The sequence below is a fragment of the Platalea leucorodia genome (genome assembly GCF_965183815.1).
Source record: "Platalea leucorodia genome assembly, chromosome: Z".
In the NCBI taxonomy this organism is placed as follows: domain Eukaryota; kingdom Metazoa; phylum Chordata; class Aves; order Pelecaniformes; family Threskiornithidae; genus Platalea; species Platalea leucorodia.
The window spans coordinates 17,767,640-17,786,206 of NC_138858.1; the positions used below are offsets into that span (position 1 = coordinate 17,767,640).

Below are 18,567 nucleotides of genomic sequence, written 5' to 3' on the forward strand. Positions count from 1 at the left end.
CCCGTTCTGGGAATTCACAATGCTATATGATATTTTGTTAAAACTGATCTGAATCACAACACTTTGGATCTTAGGGCACTTCCTTTCTCAGGTTCAGGTTCTGTCTCCCTGTGTGCTCGCCCTTCCTCTCCTCTCCTCTCCTCTCCTCTCCTCTCCTCTCCTCTCCTCTCCTCTCCTCTCCTCTCCTCTCCTCTCCTCTCCTCTCCTCTCCGCTCCTCTCCTCTCCTCTCCGCTCCTCTCCTCTCCAGGCTACATCCAGCAGCAGCTATTATCTCCCACTTGCCCCAACAGCTGTTAGGCTTTGGGTGCATTTGCACCCATTTTTCCACCCTTGTCTCATCCCAGCTGCAGTTTGGATGATCAAAACTGCTTTGGTATGCAGTGTAATAAGTTCTTGCGGTGTCTGGATATTGCAAATAGCTTATTTTTTGTCTGCATTCCTGCTAAGAAGGGTAGCGGATGAACAGGATGAGCTAAGTAGACATTTGCACTGCAACAACAGGCTGACAGTTATGTAAAATACTTTCATGTGCAATCTCCTCTGATCCTCTGCTGGTTCAGAGGAGTATTATGGTCAGATCCAGCACGCAGGCTCTTGCAAACTCATTTTCATAAACTGGGGCACTGCTAAGCATAGAGAAGACCAAGACAAAGATTGCTTTGTTTCTTCATCCTCAGCATTTACCTTTTCTTCCTCCTTAATCTCCTGTCTTCAGCATCTACAGTTTAACCCCGTGGGATAAGCACAAGACCTCTTTACTGAAGTGCTTCTACAAATATAAAGGTACAAATCACCTTGCAGAGGCTACTGCAGAGTGACAAGGCCTGCTTGCCAGATCAGTAGGAGTTGCTTTAGCGTATTATTTTAAAATGGGATTAGTTAAGTAACTCGGTAGCCCAATTCAAACACTGAGCCCAATTCACTTTTCTAAGCTTCCCACTTCTATACACCAGCTAAATGCCACTGATTAGGCTTTCAGTTGAACATTTTCTGAAACGCTTTTGATTTAATTCTTGGATGACTCATGGGATTCAATAGAAAATTAATACAATGACCAACTAACTGTAACCATCATGGTCAGCAGTGCTACACACAAATATTCAATCAGCTTCTGGAAACCAGCCTTGCTGCTACTCACAGAAGGAGACACCTATTCCATTGCACAAAGACAATTTACAGTCACAAGGAACCACATTTTCATACCAGTCAATTATTATATGTAATAAAATAGATTTCTTCCATCCAAATATAAATATTCAGATGCCTTCATCAAAATGAAACCCTATTTTTCATTAGGATTACCAGATTAACTTAATTTGGATTAAAATTCATGTCTGGTTTTTATTAATATACATCTGTTAGAGAGCTATCTAGTCATATAGGGAGTCCAGTTTCTCATGGTGTGTACCGGAAGGATAAACATTGCTGTGTGCTAAAATTCAGTGAAAAAGCACTAACAGCAGCTTGAAATATTCAGGAATATCAAAATATCCCGTATAAATAATGGTCATTTATGCACTGCCCAATTTTGTAGTTCTTACAGTGATTTTTACCTTTTAGAAGTACTTTACATTTATGACTCAAAAATTGTATCCCTTTTCAAAAAGAAGTGAATCCTGTTTATTTTACCTCTAAATAGGTATAAAATTATTATGCAAATTATTATATTTTTATTTAAATAATGTCTGTTAAATAACTGTGCTCTTAATTCAAAAAATTCAGGAAAGTCATTCTGCATCTTCAGTAGCTGTCCTCACAACAGTAAGCAGACTCTGAATGTCTTATTCAGAAATATTTTGTGCACTCTTCACTGCAGTTGGAATTATCTAGGCAAAAGACACTCAGTAGACTTATTTTGATGTCTCTATGCGTCTGATATCTGAACATGTTTTGTTCTAGTGTAGTCACTCCAATGTTATCATTCATTTTTTTCCCACTCACCTCCAAAGTAAGAGCCATCTGTCAGCTTCAGCTCCTTGTTGGATTTGGTGATGACACCCGCAACACCGTGCTGAATGAAATACATCTTCTTACCCACAGCCCCTTCTCGGATAATATAATCTCCAGGTTGGAACACCTCAAATCGCAGTTTGCTTAGCATGGCAGTCACAAAATTTGGGTCTGCATTAGCAAAAAGAGGCATTGTAGCAACTAACTTCCGACAGTTGAAGTTGACAATCTCCTAAATGGGAAGAAAACATAATGACAATAATAGTCAGCAAATATACACAATACGATGGGCATTGAAAAAAAAATTTTTGCTTTCTTCACAAAGAATTTCTTATGCTCATACTGGACTTCTCTGTGTTTCCTTCTGTGCCTAATTTTTTAATATTTTCATTATATTTTTCTGTGTTTTTAGTGAAGTGATTGAAACAACAGTGCAGTCTGATTTGTGTTTCTGAGGTAAAAGGTTGTCTTCTTCAGGCAATTTTTCACATTACTTATTCTTCCCCGTGGATTTTAAGGGGAAAAATATGACAGGAAGATAAAAATTAAATAGGAATTACACTGCCTGACAACAAAAATTAGCTGCTGCAATAACTGTATTAAGTGATAAAGTTATGCAAGCCCTGTGTTTTCCAATATTACACCAGTAACACCTTTCTGATCAGAACAACTCCAGTGGTAACATAAATGTACATTACAGTTAGCTGCAGGACTAGCTGAAGTCAACAGGAAAATTTCCTTCCCAGAATTTAATTCATTTTATAAACATAGAGGCATACATTCCTGCCCTTAAAAGAAATGCATATACAGTAGACCCCTATATGCAGAAAGCACTGCTATTTTCCTAAGACTGCTATAGGCCTTAAGGGCATCTCTCACCAAGAATATTTACATTTATAGACCCAGCTATGAGCACATCTACATTAAAGTATTAGTTCCAAAAAGCTACAAATGTCCTATTTGCTTCAAATTTAAAAAAATGAACAATTTCTGGATGAGTTTCAAGCTTACTCTTGCAGACCTTACTTTGTCTTAGGAAAATTAACATGGTCAGTTGTCATACAGATTTAACAATGTATTGAAGAGCTGAGACTAATCAGTATTACACATGGAGAGGGGCTCAGGCTGGCAACATCTACTGAGTTAGCAACCCAAACATGACAGGAAGAGCAATATGATCATCTGTATATAAATGCACACAGAGAAAATAAAAGAAAAACACAATCAACAGTCACCTAACTGCTTTGGAAAACTAAATATAATTTCATTGTCAGTGGAGTATCCCTAGCATTTCTTATACTAAGCCAAGGCTTTGTGATTGATGTAAAAGAGACATCCCACCTACCAGTGCTCTCACCCCCTTGACTGAGGCCCATTTCACTCCTGCTGGAAGTTGCTTTTTCAACCTCCCATGCATCAACTATCTCATATTTATATATCATCTCACACATCTCATGCAGCCAGCTCTCTGGGCAGCAAGCTCAGATATTCTTGTCCACAGTTTAGACAAATTCCTTTCTTCTCCTCCCATCCTCACCATGTGATATCCTGCTTGCAGACATGATGGGAAAGTTCAGCTAATTCCACAGTATAAGCAACAAAACCATAATGGGTTCTTCAAATCAGTCCCCTTGCATCTGGGAAGAAGGTGGGAATCTCCATCTGAAGGGAAGCCACTAGCTACTTAGGCAATTAAGAAGCACGGAAATGATCTAAGAGCAAAGAAACAAACACCTTTCCCAGAGAAATTACATCCTTTCAAAATAAATCCAGTGGAACCTGGAAAAATAATGTGAAACAAAATGTCTCACCAGGCACCTGGGAAGCAGAAAGCTGTTATTTCCAGCAATGTCTTATTTTCCATTAAAGAAAGAAAAAACAGGGCAAAATTACTTCCTAGTGCTACTCCTAGGATAGACTTATACTTTCTGACAATCCCACAAGAAAGTGTCATTATATAATGGGAAGGTGGAAATAGAAGTGTCTCTAAGCAGAAATGAACATTGATTCTTAACAACAGGCAGTACAGTGATTCTCTTTACCCTGGTCTCAATAGCATCACATCTATATACTTAGATAAGTATTATATAAGTCTTTTTTCCCCCTCCTCTTTCTTTCCTCTGGAATAGGCCAAGGAGATATAAAAAGTATATCATTTTATATAATTATAATTTAATGCAGATTTAATTCCAGAATTATTGGGTTAAAGATAGAGTGAATGAAGAGTAAGATGCTACATCTTTGAAGTCAAACACTAAACTCCAATTGAATTCAGTGGGGATATGATTCCACCAAGAACATTTTATCTGAGAATTATTTATAAGTGATGGAAATAAAACAACACACCTCTTCCATCACTTTTCTCTGTACTGCCTCACTCTCCTCCACCCTATCTGACTGCCATAACTTCCCCTTCTTATGAGTGTTTTGGCATGCCTGAAACACTGCATCATGTATGGACTCCATGGCTAAGCATAAACGGGCTGGATTAAGACAGGAGGAGACAGATCTGAGACCAAGAGCAGAATTCTTCATGATTGCATGAAACTTGAAATCTAAAGGAATACATGGCAGGAATGGAAGCAGAAAAGATGTGAGAAAAAGAGCACTGAGATTTGTAATGACTGGGAGACTCATACCTACAGAAAGGAAGAGCAGTCTGGCTATGACTCCTACCCAGCACAAGCAAAGACATGGATGCTACTGGTGCAACACTATGGGACAATACTATCTATGCAACACTATGGGACATCAGAATCAGAGCTTAAAAAACCCCCACAAACTAGTCTTGCTTTTAAAAACACATGGAAAAGTTGATGCAAGATGTGGTTCTGTTCGCCTGAATCAGAAAATTATCCCAAGCAACGGTACTGCAAGGTGTGAACTACCAGATAGGTGTCATTGGCATTCAAGATCAGTGAATCCTGCTGAGTCATTGTCAAGAGGAGTAATCCCAGGCTACTCCTTCCAGTATATTCTGTATGAGGGAATAAATATTTGAAAGAGATTCCAGCTGACTGTCCTTCTAAAGGATGAGGAAAAGCCTGTTTTCTTTCTTGTCTAAATACTTCTCAGTAAAGCTTCAGCCACCACGCCCCTCCCAAGGCAAAGTTATTCTCTGCTCCCACTGCTCACAGTATGGTGGCATCATGCAAGGAGTTCCAGACTACATCCTCAGCGCAGTATGAGACTACCTTACTGCAATCTCAGCTGACGCTGGAACACTGGCAATAACTATTACTTGTCTTGCCTTGCTCAGGGACTTTTCAGTAGACTTGTTGCTTGTTTTCTGTTTCTGAAAGTGAATAGCTTGTCTGGCATGCCCAGGAGGCAGAGAAAGGAAATTACTACAGGAAGGAAAAATTGACTGGAAATTATATAGAAGCTGGTGGGGAAGCACAGAAAAGGCTGGGAGAGTGCAAAGTTCAACTCCAGTCATGATCAGGAAGAAAGAGTAAAACAGACCTAGGTGGAGCAGTATTAAGAAACAGAGAATAGGAGGAAAACAAAAAGAAGGAACACAGAGACCTAGAAGAAAGGGAAAAAAGAAGGCAGGAAGGTTGATTTTAAAAACAGATTATGAAACTGAGAATCCTGTAAAGTGAGAGCACGGGAGCACAAAACCTGGAGAAAAGATGTCTAGAGTGAAAGCTGAGATGTGGGGCAGATGAAGTAAACAAAAGGGAAATCAGAAAAAAAAGACAAGTGATCAGTAATGTTATCTTAGTAGCATCATAGAAGAGCATGATATAGACAGAGGGGAGAATTCAGACCTGCATGACTCCTCTGTGCAGAGCCAGTCCAGCCCAACCAGAAAGGAATTCATCTTGCCTTGGGAACCCCAGCAAAACACACCCTTGTCACACGATTTTCACCCTTGGAATGTCATGTCCTCTTATGGCTCCATCTTCTGCCCATCTTCCTCTCTCAATATGTAATTTATATCTGGGTATATCCATGTATACACACACGTTACCTGCTCAGCCTGAGTTGCCTAATGAAGGTACAAACATAGCTACAAAACCACCCTGCTGTGGTAATTTCAGCCATTATATCCTAGTAATACATTCATTTTGTTGATAAGGTTCCTGTGAAAGTTTATGCTAAAGTACAAACTTTCCTTATTTAAGACGTTAGAAGGTGGAAAATTACTGAGGGAGAAAGAAATGTGTCATTTTTAAGTGCTTTGTTTTTCTTTAAAGTGTTCTTTTATTTAAATATGAGATCATTCAGAGCAAGTAAAAATACATTTCCCTGAGTCTTAATCACAGGCAGTGCTACAATTTCAGATTCTTGTGTATTACTTTAAATATCATCTTGGGGAGAAAGAAACAGTAAAGATTATGAACATGTTTTATGTAACTTAGAAAGTATTAGGAGAAATAGTTCTGAGTTTTAAAAGAAAGGTAAGAACAAACTGCCAAATTAAAAGCTGACATTTTGTGCAGAGAAAAATCTTTCACTCATATTTTCTTTGAGTTAATTCTTTGGAGTCAGTCTGGAAACAGATTATGCTGCCCAATACGATATCTTAATTAAATGAAATAATAATGATTTTGTCTAACCTCTACATGAAGAAAATACCAAGTGAAGCCTGTGGAAAGGATTAGGAGTGTATTACAAAGCTGAAGTGGTTAAAGGGCAAGACTGATTCAGACCTACACGGAGCAAGTGTTGATCTAGTTCAAATATTGGTCTCTGTTACACAAGAACTAAGTCGAAGCTGCAATGGTCTGCTTTATATAAGAGATTGGTTAGGTAATTACACTGTGTCCTGCTCCTTTATATTGTACTGGTTTTGTTACTCATCTTGGCCTTCCTGGCTATTTTTTCAAACTGATGGACGGACTGGAAAAAGCTGTTGCTAGAGTCAAAGTTCTTGAAAGACTTGTATGCCTGAAAGGTTCTTTGATTTTTCCCACTAATCCAATTGAGTTAATGAAAGGTACTACTTCCATCTACAAACTATGTCCTTCTTATGTGTAGGGCACCAAAGTCTGTTCATGACTACATTGAAAAACAGCTTAGTTTCATTAGGTCACTTCTACATACTATTGTAAAAATCTAGTGCATAACTTTAACAATGCACATTTTTTTTCTGAGTGTCCCTCCTTTAGACTCTGCTTTCAAAGGATGAAAAACTAAATTGGTCTTAATTTCCTGGCCATTGAAAGGAAGAAAACACTTTACTGAGAAAGCTATTTTTTCTCTTAGAAATAACTCACAGAAAAAAAATTACTGAACAAGTGATTAAGAGAGAATTATAGGAAAAAGCATGATATTTAGGGATTTGGGGGTGTATGAGCAGGTTAAATATATTTAAGCCTCATTTTAAGGAGTCATATTCTATATGCGTTCATGATTTCCTGTTATTTTTTAACCCATTGGTCAATTATAGTCAACTTTGGCAGAAAGGAGGCATCTCACCAGTATTAAGTTCTCATAGGTTTTATGACAGCAGGCAATCAGGAGGAGTAGGATTAGTACCCCACTGAGGGAATGACTACATCATTAGCTCACAACTTGTTCAATGCCAGAAAATCTACATGTGGCAACGGGATGCAATATTCTTCATTTCTGGTCCACCTGAAATTGTTCAAATTGCTTTGACACATTCTGTTTAATCATCTATACAGAGTGTATGACTTTTAAAAATAAATTTTGCTCAGAGGCTTCCTTATAAGTAATAATGACTACGTACGTTTTTCTCTTTGAATGGGATTTCCACGATTTTCCATTTTTCAATTACATTGATCAATTTGAACACTGAGACTCGGCTTACTTACAAATAGGGTAACTCTTGGATGCCATCATTTATGTTTAGAGCTGCATTGAGAAACACAATTCTTTTTTCTTCAGGACTTTGATATTTTACTCTTCTGCTAACATAGCTGGATATCATGGGTGTGTGTGTTTTAGAAAACCTCACTGTCTAGCCCCTTCGGCTATATATTTTAAAGCCCAAGAATGCTCTGATCTGATGTAACCTATGTCCTTGACCTACAGACAAAGCACAAAACCTGAAAAAACTCTGATTTCTAAGGCAAAAACAGTCCACATGATCTCAGTTGCCTTGAAAACCAGTGGCCAGCCTGCGTATTTACATTTTCAAAACCCGCAGGTCCCCAAGACCTCCAGCATACCTGCATACACGTTGCTCAGATGCAGAAAATTTTCCAGCCAGCTGTGAGATAAGCTTAGGCAGGCAAAAAGAAGGGAGGAATAAATATTCTTTCCAGCCAAATGATGAATGAAATCCCCTGCTTGGATTCTACCAGCAGTGAGCTGAAGCAGTTTTGGGGATTTTTTTGTCTAGCTCTGTTCAACTCAGTTTAAGACAAGTCAGTCTTAATATGGTAGCTAGTGTTGCTGTCTCCTAAGAGAAAGAAATCTTTTTTATGCATTTGCAAGCAGAAGGGATATAGATTTGACCAATTATGTTTTCCTGGCTTTGTTGATTCAGTGTTGGCCTTCTGCATACTTTTCTATCATTCTTTTCTATCATTCTTTTCTGCATACTTTTCTTACTTGATTAGAATTTTCTATTAAACTCCTTATATGCATTTTTATGCTTCAGAATTACTATTGCATTAAATTCAAATGCAGACAGGATAATCCTTTTGAGGATGTATGGTTCAACCAAGCCTCCAATAAAGTCAATCTGATGAAGGATATCCATCTTTTTCCCAGCTTACTAACTGATTTAATGGAGCTCAAGGGAGAGCAGTTCTGTGCATCTCATGCTTCTCTTCTAGATCTTCCATTATACTTAGAAGATTAAAAAAGAGCAAAAGAAAGTAGAAAACAAAGAAAAGACACTATCTATCCACCCTTTCACTCACCCAACTGTTCATCCATTCCTTAACCGGGCTATTTTTAAAGGGAATTTAGCTTTCAGCTTCTTCAATGTTCTGAAATGTTCTATGCCTCTTAAGTTTCATTTCCAGCTGGCAAAAGGATGAGAAGCATCAAAATGAGAACAGTGATACAGACAATGTTTTAAGGCAGTCTGTAATTGAGATAGCCAGTCTAATTTCAAAAGCCTGAGAAGTCCTGATAATCCAGATACTTGGGCCAGTTGACCAATCTCTACTTCTTGCAGGTTTTCCTTTCTGAACTGTACTGCTGAACAAATTTCCTGGTCTTAGTAAAAAAAACCACTCATAGTTCATTACAGAAGGTAATATGGAATTAGTGTTGTACAATACAGCAGTTGCTGTAGAGACTGTTCCCTTTTATTAACTGAATAAACAAACTGCAATTTGAAAATGTATTTAACAATCACTATTTCAGTTTTCTGCCCCTGAGTAACCAAATATCTTCATTCCCATTTGTGTGTGTGTATGTTTGCGTGTTATACTCACTAATACTATAGTATTTACGAAATAATGTCTTGGGCAGGGGGCACTTAAGACTGGAATCTTGGTTTAGTAAGGCATTTTAAATATTGAAGTTGTCCCATTATGCCAATGAGACTACACATTTAAACACATATATTTTCAAATTGTGGCAGAAAGGTGAATCCTAAGAGATGTGAAGTTTAAAAAATCCTATTGGTATCCATATCCTATTGGTACCCCTATCAGAAACTTGTGTTAGTACATGGAAGAGTGGCGTGAATTAGTCATCATGTTTATTGTACAAATCAATGAAGCACACCTCATGTTTTTCTAAAACAGTGATTAAGAAACGGGAGAAAGCTGGTTTTGCTAGTAATTACAAAACTTTGTCTAGTCTGCTTGCTCACAGGTTCATATCTACTGTAGCGCTGCTTTTCCACTGTCTTTGGAGCATCCAGTCACCTCCTCTGTCTGATAATCTGATGATTCTGGAAACCATATTCGTTCTTGTGCATTTGTACTGAAACTCCAGTGATACCACTTGCTAACACAAATCAATCTGTGGTTGACCTTGTATGTGATCTGTGTGGCAGCTACTATTTTTTTCCACTATATCCTTCAAAAAAAAGCTTAAATGCTACTTAAAGCTTTTCTGAATGAAGATCACTTCTTATATTCACCAAAGTCAGTAAGATTTCACCTTGTTGTCAGAAAAAAAAATGGTTTTGTTTTAGAATAGTGTTGGAAAGAGTGCTGCTGTTCACAGGACAGCATTTGATTCACCTGATTGCAAGGACGAGTAGATGCACATGAGAGAAAGAAAAAGAGGAAGAGACAGTGGAGTTTCACAAAGGCAACCTGAGTTACACTTACATCTGTGTGACTTACTAGGTAAAATATATTGATTTGGGTGCTTTGTTGTGTAAAATATGTCAGTCAGAATGCAGAACAGCATGTGATGCCTGAACAATACAGTTTCTCTCACTAAAGAAAGGGAAGGCCATGAAGAGAATAACTTGTGGATGAAAGCAGGAAGGAAAAAAATCTGTGTTTGAAGCTTGCATGGGGCTGACTGGAGGCTAAAACAAAGCACTGAAGCTAAGAACTAGGTGGCAGGAAAAAATCAACATGCCTTAGGAGAAATAGAAAGCTATGGCTTGGATATAAATTTCTGTGTTAACTTATTTTGGATTTGCACCTGTTTGATCAAGATCAGAAATTGAAGCTTGGAATGCTTCCATGAAGAGTTTATTGTGAGCTCTGCAACAGGCAAGAAATTCCTTCTGCCATCCCATCAATCCCTTGTTGTCCCCTCCTTCCGTCTCTAGTCCCCTCTGTACTGCAACCCAAATGGCCAAAACAACTGAGTCAGCAAGGAGGTAGTTCTCAAGAGAATGTGCTTTATCTACAACCTACATGTACAGTTTAGCTGACACAGTAACAACAACAATCAGGAAAACAGTTATTTAAAAATCAGTGGTGATTTGTTGACTGAGTTATTTTAAAGCTCTCCAAGAGCTCTGGATCAGAAATACTGTTATCTTGTTAATTGCTAGGTTAACACTTACTTCTTCTTATGAATTAAAAGCCCATTGGTTCAAAGCCTCTCTCTATAAAATTATTAAGTGGCTTAAATTAAATCTTACTGATTATACTGGATAAACCCCAGTTAGCTGAGCTTGAAATATCCACACTGAAATTATGTTTAGAGTTTTTAAGTACATTTCTGTTTGCATTTAATTTGATTTGTAACTATTCAGTGAAGGCCTGCTCTATATTATGATATGGGAGAAACAGCAGATGCCTAACTTTATCTAACACGCAAAATCTAAACATTACCACATTATGTATAATCTGCACCTTAAAGTGGTGAAAAAGAGCATTTGTAAAAAGTGAGATTTATTTAGATTTCTTAGACAAATGTGTGACAGAACCCTGAATGCCTGTGTGTGTATGTGCTAGAATATTTACAATGTCAGCTATAGATATACACATCTATATATAACAGAAGAATATAAAAAGAAAGATAAGGATGCACAATCCCTTTCTAATTCTGAATCAGCCTTCGTCACTGCTTTGCTATGTGAACTGGGACAAGCTAATTATGAGACCATTTGAATTTGCCTTCTAAAGGAAACTACTGAAAAGGGTGCTGGAGTGGGATCAGGTGCAAGGGCTCAGTGATGTTATGTTGTGAGTAGCAACTTGCAACATGGGTGTAAGGAGACCATGACCCACATTCAGGTTGCTACACTGGAGTGCAAGCATGCAGAAGTAGAAGAATACTGAAGGCGCTGAGTCTAGAGCCCAGTGTTACAGTGAAACATGAGGATGATGCTCAGTTGTAAGGGTGAGACATGGAGAGCTGGCTCCAGAAGACATATCATCAGACGGTAAAAACGAAGATGAAGTCTCTGGGAATAACTTAGTAGAGTGACAGCCAGACAGCCCTGAAGATAGAATTTGCTAGAGAGTGCCACTTTGGCTAATATTGGTAGCTGCAGGGGAAAGAGATGCATAAATGGCACAGGAGGTGTAAAGAGTGGAAGAAATTCTGAGGAGTAAAAGTAGTCATGGTGACAGCAAGAACAGCCTCGATAGCAGATCATGTGGAGGAAAGGCAAGGCAAACTGGCAGGAGTAGACTAGTCAATGTGGATTAGTAATAACAGCTGGAGTAAAAGTAATGCATCAGCCTCTGAACATCCAGTAGGCAGACACGCTTAATAACGGCATGCTATTAGAGCAAAAAAGAAAGAGTCACATTACAACTAGGAGCCAAATCATGGTCAAGACTTGACAGATCAAAGATGCATGGGACATCCTCAGCATTCATACATACTTTCATTCAAATTTTTGTTCTAGGGATCATGGGGAGGAAGCGGCTATGTAAATAATAAACAAGAAACCAGGGGAGATACCTGCAGCCTTCTGTCATCTACATTTAGTAATTATGCTGTGCTTGCTCTCTCCATGCAATCACTGAGGCCTTAAATATTTGTGCTTGTTCTTCCTTTCCAGGACTAGACATGTACTAAAAGCAAGGGGGCCTGATGACAGCAGGGCACTTGAGAACTGCCATTAGCATCTGTGCATGAGACCTGGCAGCCACAGGATGCAGGTACATAGGCAGTGCCACGTTCTTTACATCAGTTAAATATTCTTTTTCAAAACAATTTCAGTTCATCTGCTTGCCCAAAGTTTTAAATTTATTTAACCATTAATAGCAGTTAAGTATGATTACATTACTCACTTAATGAATTAAATACAGGCTGAGGATTATTTCTGTGAGAAATATGTTCCTATAATTTATTCAGAAAGATTTTCAAATGATCTTAAGACTATATCTTAATCTATACTTTTATGACTAAATTTATCTATATTGATTTTATATCATAGGAGAGCCCTTTAAACCCTTGTCATTACAGTTCATTTTAAGGTAATATATTATAAACATAGACTGGTGGCATAAGAAATATGTGTTGAGATATACTGTAACAGTGAGAAACACAAAGACCATATTGGAGCATATAATGCGATGTATGTACTTAGTACTATGCAAAGATATCAACTGAGTATTATATAGTATTTTTCTCACACATACATCTTGGACACATGCATTTGCATGTATGTGCCTCAGAGTCTGTGTATGTGTGTATATATATGCATATATATGCTCTCCCACACATATATGTATATGTGTACATGGACATATCTATATGTGTACAAATGTACCTTTGCACATTTCATGTAAAAAAATCAGAGTTCAACTAATTTGTGTCCCATTAGAACTATATTTCAAATTAGTTTTAGTTAAATATTTAAAGGTTAATATAATTCATGCAAGAGCGTAACTGAAGTTATAATCTACAAGCAAAAAGGTGAGAGGAAAGAAGATTCTGCCCCCAGTCCCAGTTATGTTCTTTGGAAATGAAATGTCCTGATGTTCTATATTCTGCAAGGACACATGATCTGTACCTATTTTCAGCTAACATCTTCTCACATGGTGGCCTAAAAATAGGCCAGCCATGAACTTTAAACAATGGCTCAGGAAGGGTATTAACCTCTTTCTCACATTCTAAGTTTATCCCATTGCTGTAAGTATCAATATTATGAAGAACGTATCTGGTGTTAGAGAATGACAAAGCAAGATACATACACCTCCATTTCTGCTTCTCTGCAGATGTCATTGCCTCTTAATTCCTCTCAAGGTCTGTTATATAGTAGGCGGTCCGCACATAATATTGACAGCATTTCTCTTCCTCTCAGTAATGAATCTATTTTGTGCCAGATGCTAAAAAGCCTGAACTATTTCACTTCCAGCCCCTACTGCTAAAAAGTATGAACTATTTCACTTCCAGCCCCTACGGATGGAAGACTTTCTGCTCTTGGTGAAATGTGACTATGAAAGCTCACATTTTCATAAATACACGAGTGTTTATACAATGTGTGGCAATGAGTTGTACAACAAGATTTTTGTTTTGGGGAATGTGGATGTCTGTACTAGCCATTGTATTTCCCAAATAATCTGTTACAACTCCCATAGCATAATGCTCTCATCAGGTATATTTTTCAAATGATTCTCAGTAGTTCTACTCTTTTATTTTTTTAATAGACACAGACCCATCTTTGCTTCCTGATTTTCAATTTATTACAAGAAAAAACTCTTGACTATGAAATAGACTTATTTTTAATACATGTAAGTGACATTCATGAGATCACAGAAATAAATATTAAATAGTTTTCAGTTGCACAGTTAACTAATGACTGCAATCCAGGCTAAAATGAAAACTATTAATTAGAAAGAATGTGGCTTTTCTGTAAGATGTATATAACCACACAGGTATTTATTTTATCTACAAAATAGTTTAGCCTTCTAGCAAGACACCATCCATTGCTTCAAATGTACTATAATGATCAGAGCACACAAACATGCAACGATCAGCTCATAAAACTTGCAACTGTATGTGCTTTAGGGCACCTTATTAGTATCCCCTCAACCAACTAGAGTTTTTGCTTTTCACAAATGAAGGAAAAGAAACATGGATTTATTCAGAAGAAAATTAACAAACATGGGTTCCACAGAACAAACTGGGAGATTAAAATCCACTTAGGGGAACTCCTTGCCAGTCAGTGCTCTACTCCTACTGAAGCTGGCTTAGGATCCAGTGCTACCACTGAGCAGGACTGTGTGAAGGTATCATGAAAGAGGCAAAGACAACAGACAAAACCCATTGCCTTGAACTCAGCCCAGGAGCTACTGGGAAGTCTGTACCGTACTCACAGTGTCAGACTCCACATTTTGCACCAGCTTTTAACTCCACTCATGTCTAACAATCTTGTATCACAGTAGTTTTGTCCTAAGGGGAGGAAGACTCTTGTTAATCACTACAAATATCAGACACTAAGTTCCTTCAGTACTAGACACTTATCTTTAAATTAAACAAGTGTAATTCAACACCTTGTGCATCCATATCTATGCTAAATTTCATTAGTTGTCCATTTATAAGTAATTTCAGAATTTTTTTTTCAATTCCAATTTCCATTTAATCTCTCATATAAAGGTTCTTCATCGAAAGAGATTATGCTTTTAAAAGATTATTTTGCAACTGAGGAGGAGACCCCTGATTTTTCAGGTACTAAGACTTCAGGAAAAAAAATAGTCTTTCACCGTTGTCTTACCTGCAAGACAGTTTTTGGAGAAAAGATAATAAGTATTTGCTTATTGTGTTTGCTAGATAACAGCAACAGTCCAAAACTACAGATTAGACAGAGTTTTGTGCAGGTTTCAAAATAACGTATAATTTTTTTTTTGTTCAAGTGGCACTAGAAAGAAGCAAAACAATGATCTAGCATTGTCATGATGTGCAGAGTTTAACTTGGATACTTCCCCAGCTTTAACAAGATTTACCTTATTAAATAACCAGTGTACCAACTGGAAATTAAGTTCACAAATGTGCATTCAGAATTTTGTGCTCTGTTGTTTTTTGTTCTCCTTGTCTGTGCCTTTGAGATCACATGTTTTTAAAAGGCATGGGAAATGCTGTGTACCCTTCTGTATGCTGTTCCTACCATAATCATAATGTGCAATTGAGTGCATAAAAATAGGCACAGGCATTTGCTTCTGCATCAAACAGTTCATGGCATATTTATCTACTCTTGCTGGTGGTGAGTCACAACGCTAATATTTATTTGTAGTGACTTTCATGGACACTGGCACATTTAAAGGGTGCCCACTGAACACAGAAACTTTTGTATTACATGACCCCCAAAGTACTTTTACTGATTCCAAACAAATATGCTTCAAAAGACTTCAGCCTGCTTCTGGATCCAGAATTTAAATTCCACAGTGAAAACTGAAGGAAAAGATGCTCCTTTTCACCACCTCCAAGGATGAGATTTACAGGAAAGGGACATGGGCACGTCCATACCATGCATCCCTGTCTTGTCTGCACCACATTTTCTATTGGGATCAGGACTGAATCCTGCCCTCTGCTTCCCCTCTTCCCCTTCCCATGCTCCCTTTATGTGAGTGTCATGACTTTTTACTGCAGAAGCCCACGACGGGAAAATGGAGAACACTGGCAGGCATCAGATTGCTTTTCTGTAGCCAGATACTGCATCTCCTATTCTTGAATTAAAACAGATCGTGTAGTTTCCAACACTGCATCGAGAATTTTAATTTATTTATTTTTCACTTATCATCAGTTATTCTGTAAAAGGTTCAAAGGAACATGTGTTAACTTTTGCTGCTTTAATGTAAAGGACTCATAGCCACAATTCAGGGAATGAGGGTGAAAGATCATTCGGTTTCAGCTAAATAAACCAAAACTTTCCAAATCCTACTAGAGAGGACACTAGTCAAGCCAAAGCAAGCACAGTGTTAAAAGAATGTGTTTACATAAGGAGAGCTAACACAGAAGTCATCTGAAGTACTTTGTTATCATGTTTAACCTCCCCAAAATCATCAATGCCATCTATAATTGCGATAGCATGTTCAGACCTAGTAGGAACGAACATGCTGTGGTAAGCATTGTCTAATATATAGTAATCTTTCCTGGCTTTCAGCAGAAGCTGCATGAATTGAAAAAAAAAAAAAAAAAAAAAAATGCTTGATTCTTTCCACCTGCTGTCCCTAGCACTACCGGGGTATCAGCTAGCTGAACAATCCTTCACTCCATGAAAAATTGAGACATGACAGACACTTGGAAGCATGATCTTGGACTGAGTAAGGCAGTAGTGCGAAATTCTCCTCTGCGGGACAGCACTCCTGTTGCATTAGCTGCTGTTCTCTCCATGCACTGAACATGGTGCCCATGAAAACCTTTCTAATTCTGCTCTTCCGATGCCTGAACAGCAGTTCAGACAGGAGCAGGCACAGACTGGATTTACTATTCTATAATGGGATTTGACATCTCTCACAGCATTTAGTTTGCATCTAGTCTGGTACTTTTCCCAAATAACTTACCTTTCTATGAAAGGCAACTACTGCACTAAGATTTGTGGATTTGATTTGGATTAGTATCTTTGAAGAGCTCACAGAAGAACTATCATGTCTGAAATATTTATTAAACAATTATGACAAAGGTATCTCATAGACGCAGTAACAAGACTGTTCAAGATTGTAATTACTGAGAACTGCTGGTGTATTATTATCTGTATTATTGGAAGCAAATAGATCTTGGACTTGCCGAAGCATGTCTCAGCTCAGGATGGATTTGCTAAACAAAGCATGTCAAACATAGAAGGGACTGTGATCCAAGTTTCTTGAATATGTGCAACTACAAAGAAAGTGGTTGACAATTCAAAAGCTGTGTCTCAACTGCAGCATGTACACTTGTGTATGTGCATACTTTGAGGAGCAAACATAGTTCCCCATAGTTTAGGAAATCAAACTACATTGTCTTAGGTCCCTGGGAAACAGATTTGAGTGTGCACACAGTTGGTTACCATGTCATACCTGCTGGGGAAAAGCATCTTAAAACACAATAATCCAATCACCTGGTGACTGTCTGCTCATTTCCAACATTAAAATGGCCCTTTGTTACTATTTTTAATTTTAAAAACTTAATTATAACCCTCTCTAAGAGGTTTTCAGGGCTTTGCTTAAGCCTTTTATACTTAGACTAAAGCCTTGTATACTTAGACATATAGGCATGCCTTATACAGATCTTTGAAAAACACCAATACTTTTTTTTTTTAGCATTTGTCAAATAAATGATGCTTTGGTATATCAGCATTTATTCTGCAAGACTGACATGCTGCATAATTTATTCATGACTTCAGTACTCCAGAGTACCAACTAAAGTTATGTTTTATTTGTGTCTATGTGAAAAAATCCTTTAATGCACTAGATAAAGAGATATTCACTCTCTCCATATAGCTACATAAAGAGATACTTAAATGAGTTGCAGTATGACTACATCTATAATTCTCATGCATTTTCCGTAGTTCCCCTCTTTAAGCTTCATACTAAGGTTCACTGCATATAAAACTGAACAAAAATACAGTGGATTATAATGAAAGAATTACCTCTCTGTCTTTTATGAGCTACATTTATGGACCTAAGTTGTTAGGGAAGCAAAATATTTGGAATCTCCAATAATTTAATACTGACTCTGATACTTTATTGTTTTTTAATAAGCTCATTTGATTTTCTACCATTATTTTAATGTTTGATGGCCTGTATCCAAAAATCATAATAGCTACACTATTAAAAAGGATTGAAACATACTGTGGTCTAATCACGCCACATTTTGGCCTCATACTATTCACTCTAGAGATGTTTCATCCTTTGTGTATAGGATTATAGTATAGTCTAAATGAGAATATAATTTTTTGTGATTTCTAAAGACAAATATCAAATAGAAGGAAAGATATTATAAAAGGAAGTAAGTTTTAATGGGAAAAAGGAGAAGGTTAACAACTGGGAAAAAAATAGTGAAGTTACTAAATTGATAATTTTAAAATTAATTCTGAAAGGATCAAATACTTTCTCTAAAAATATACTTAATTTGTCTACGTGTACCAAACTGATCTGGTTTTAGTCCTGTTCTCACTTATATACAATTACTATTATCAATTATAGATCCAGTAATGGAAGCTTTCCATTATTTTGTTGTGAGACTACCTCCCTTACAAGAACTGTCACAAAATGCCACCCTTGATGTAACACAAAACACCGTGCAGGATCTTTTTCAGAATCTTACACCTGACTCATTAGGCTGTAATAGGTCCATAATGTACTTACAGTCACTAGCCCTACGGGAACAACAAA

At 37.4% G+C, this 18,567-nt stretch overlaps 1 protein-coding gene across 1 annotated transcript in view; it reads right to left on the reverse strand.

Annotated features, from left to right (window-relative positions):
- Positions 1-18,567, reverse strand: part of HCN1 (hyperpolarization activated cyclic nucleotide gated potassium channel 1) — a gene marked incomplete at both ends in the record, with an annotated part of 202,843 nt that overhangs the window by 19,938 nt on the left and 164,338 nt on the right. The window contains one exon of the mRNA XM_082335588.1: positions 1,943-2,183. Coding sequence (XP_082191714.1) covers positions 1,943-2,183 — 241 coding nt within the window. The remainder of the gene's footprint in view (positions 1-1,942; positions 2,184-18,567) is intronic.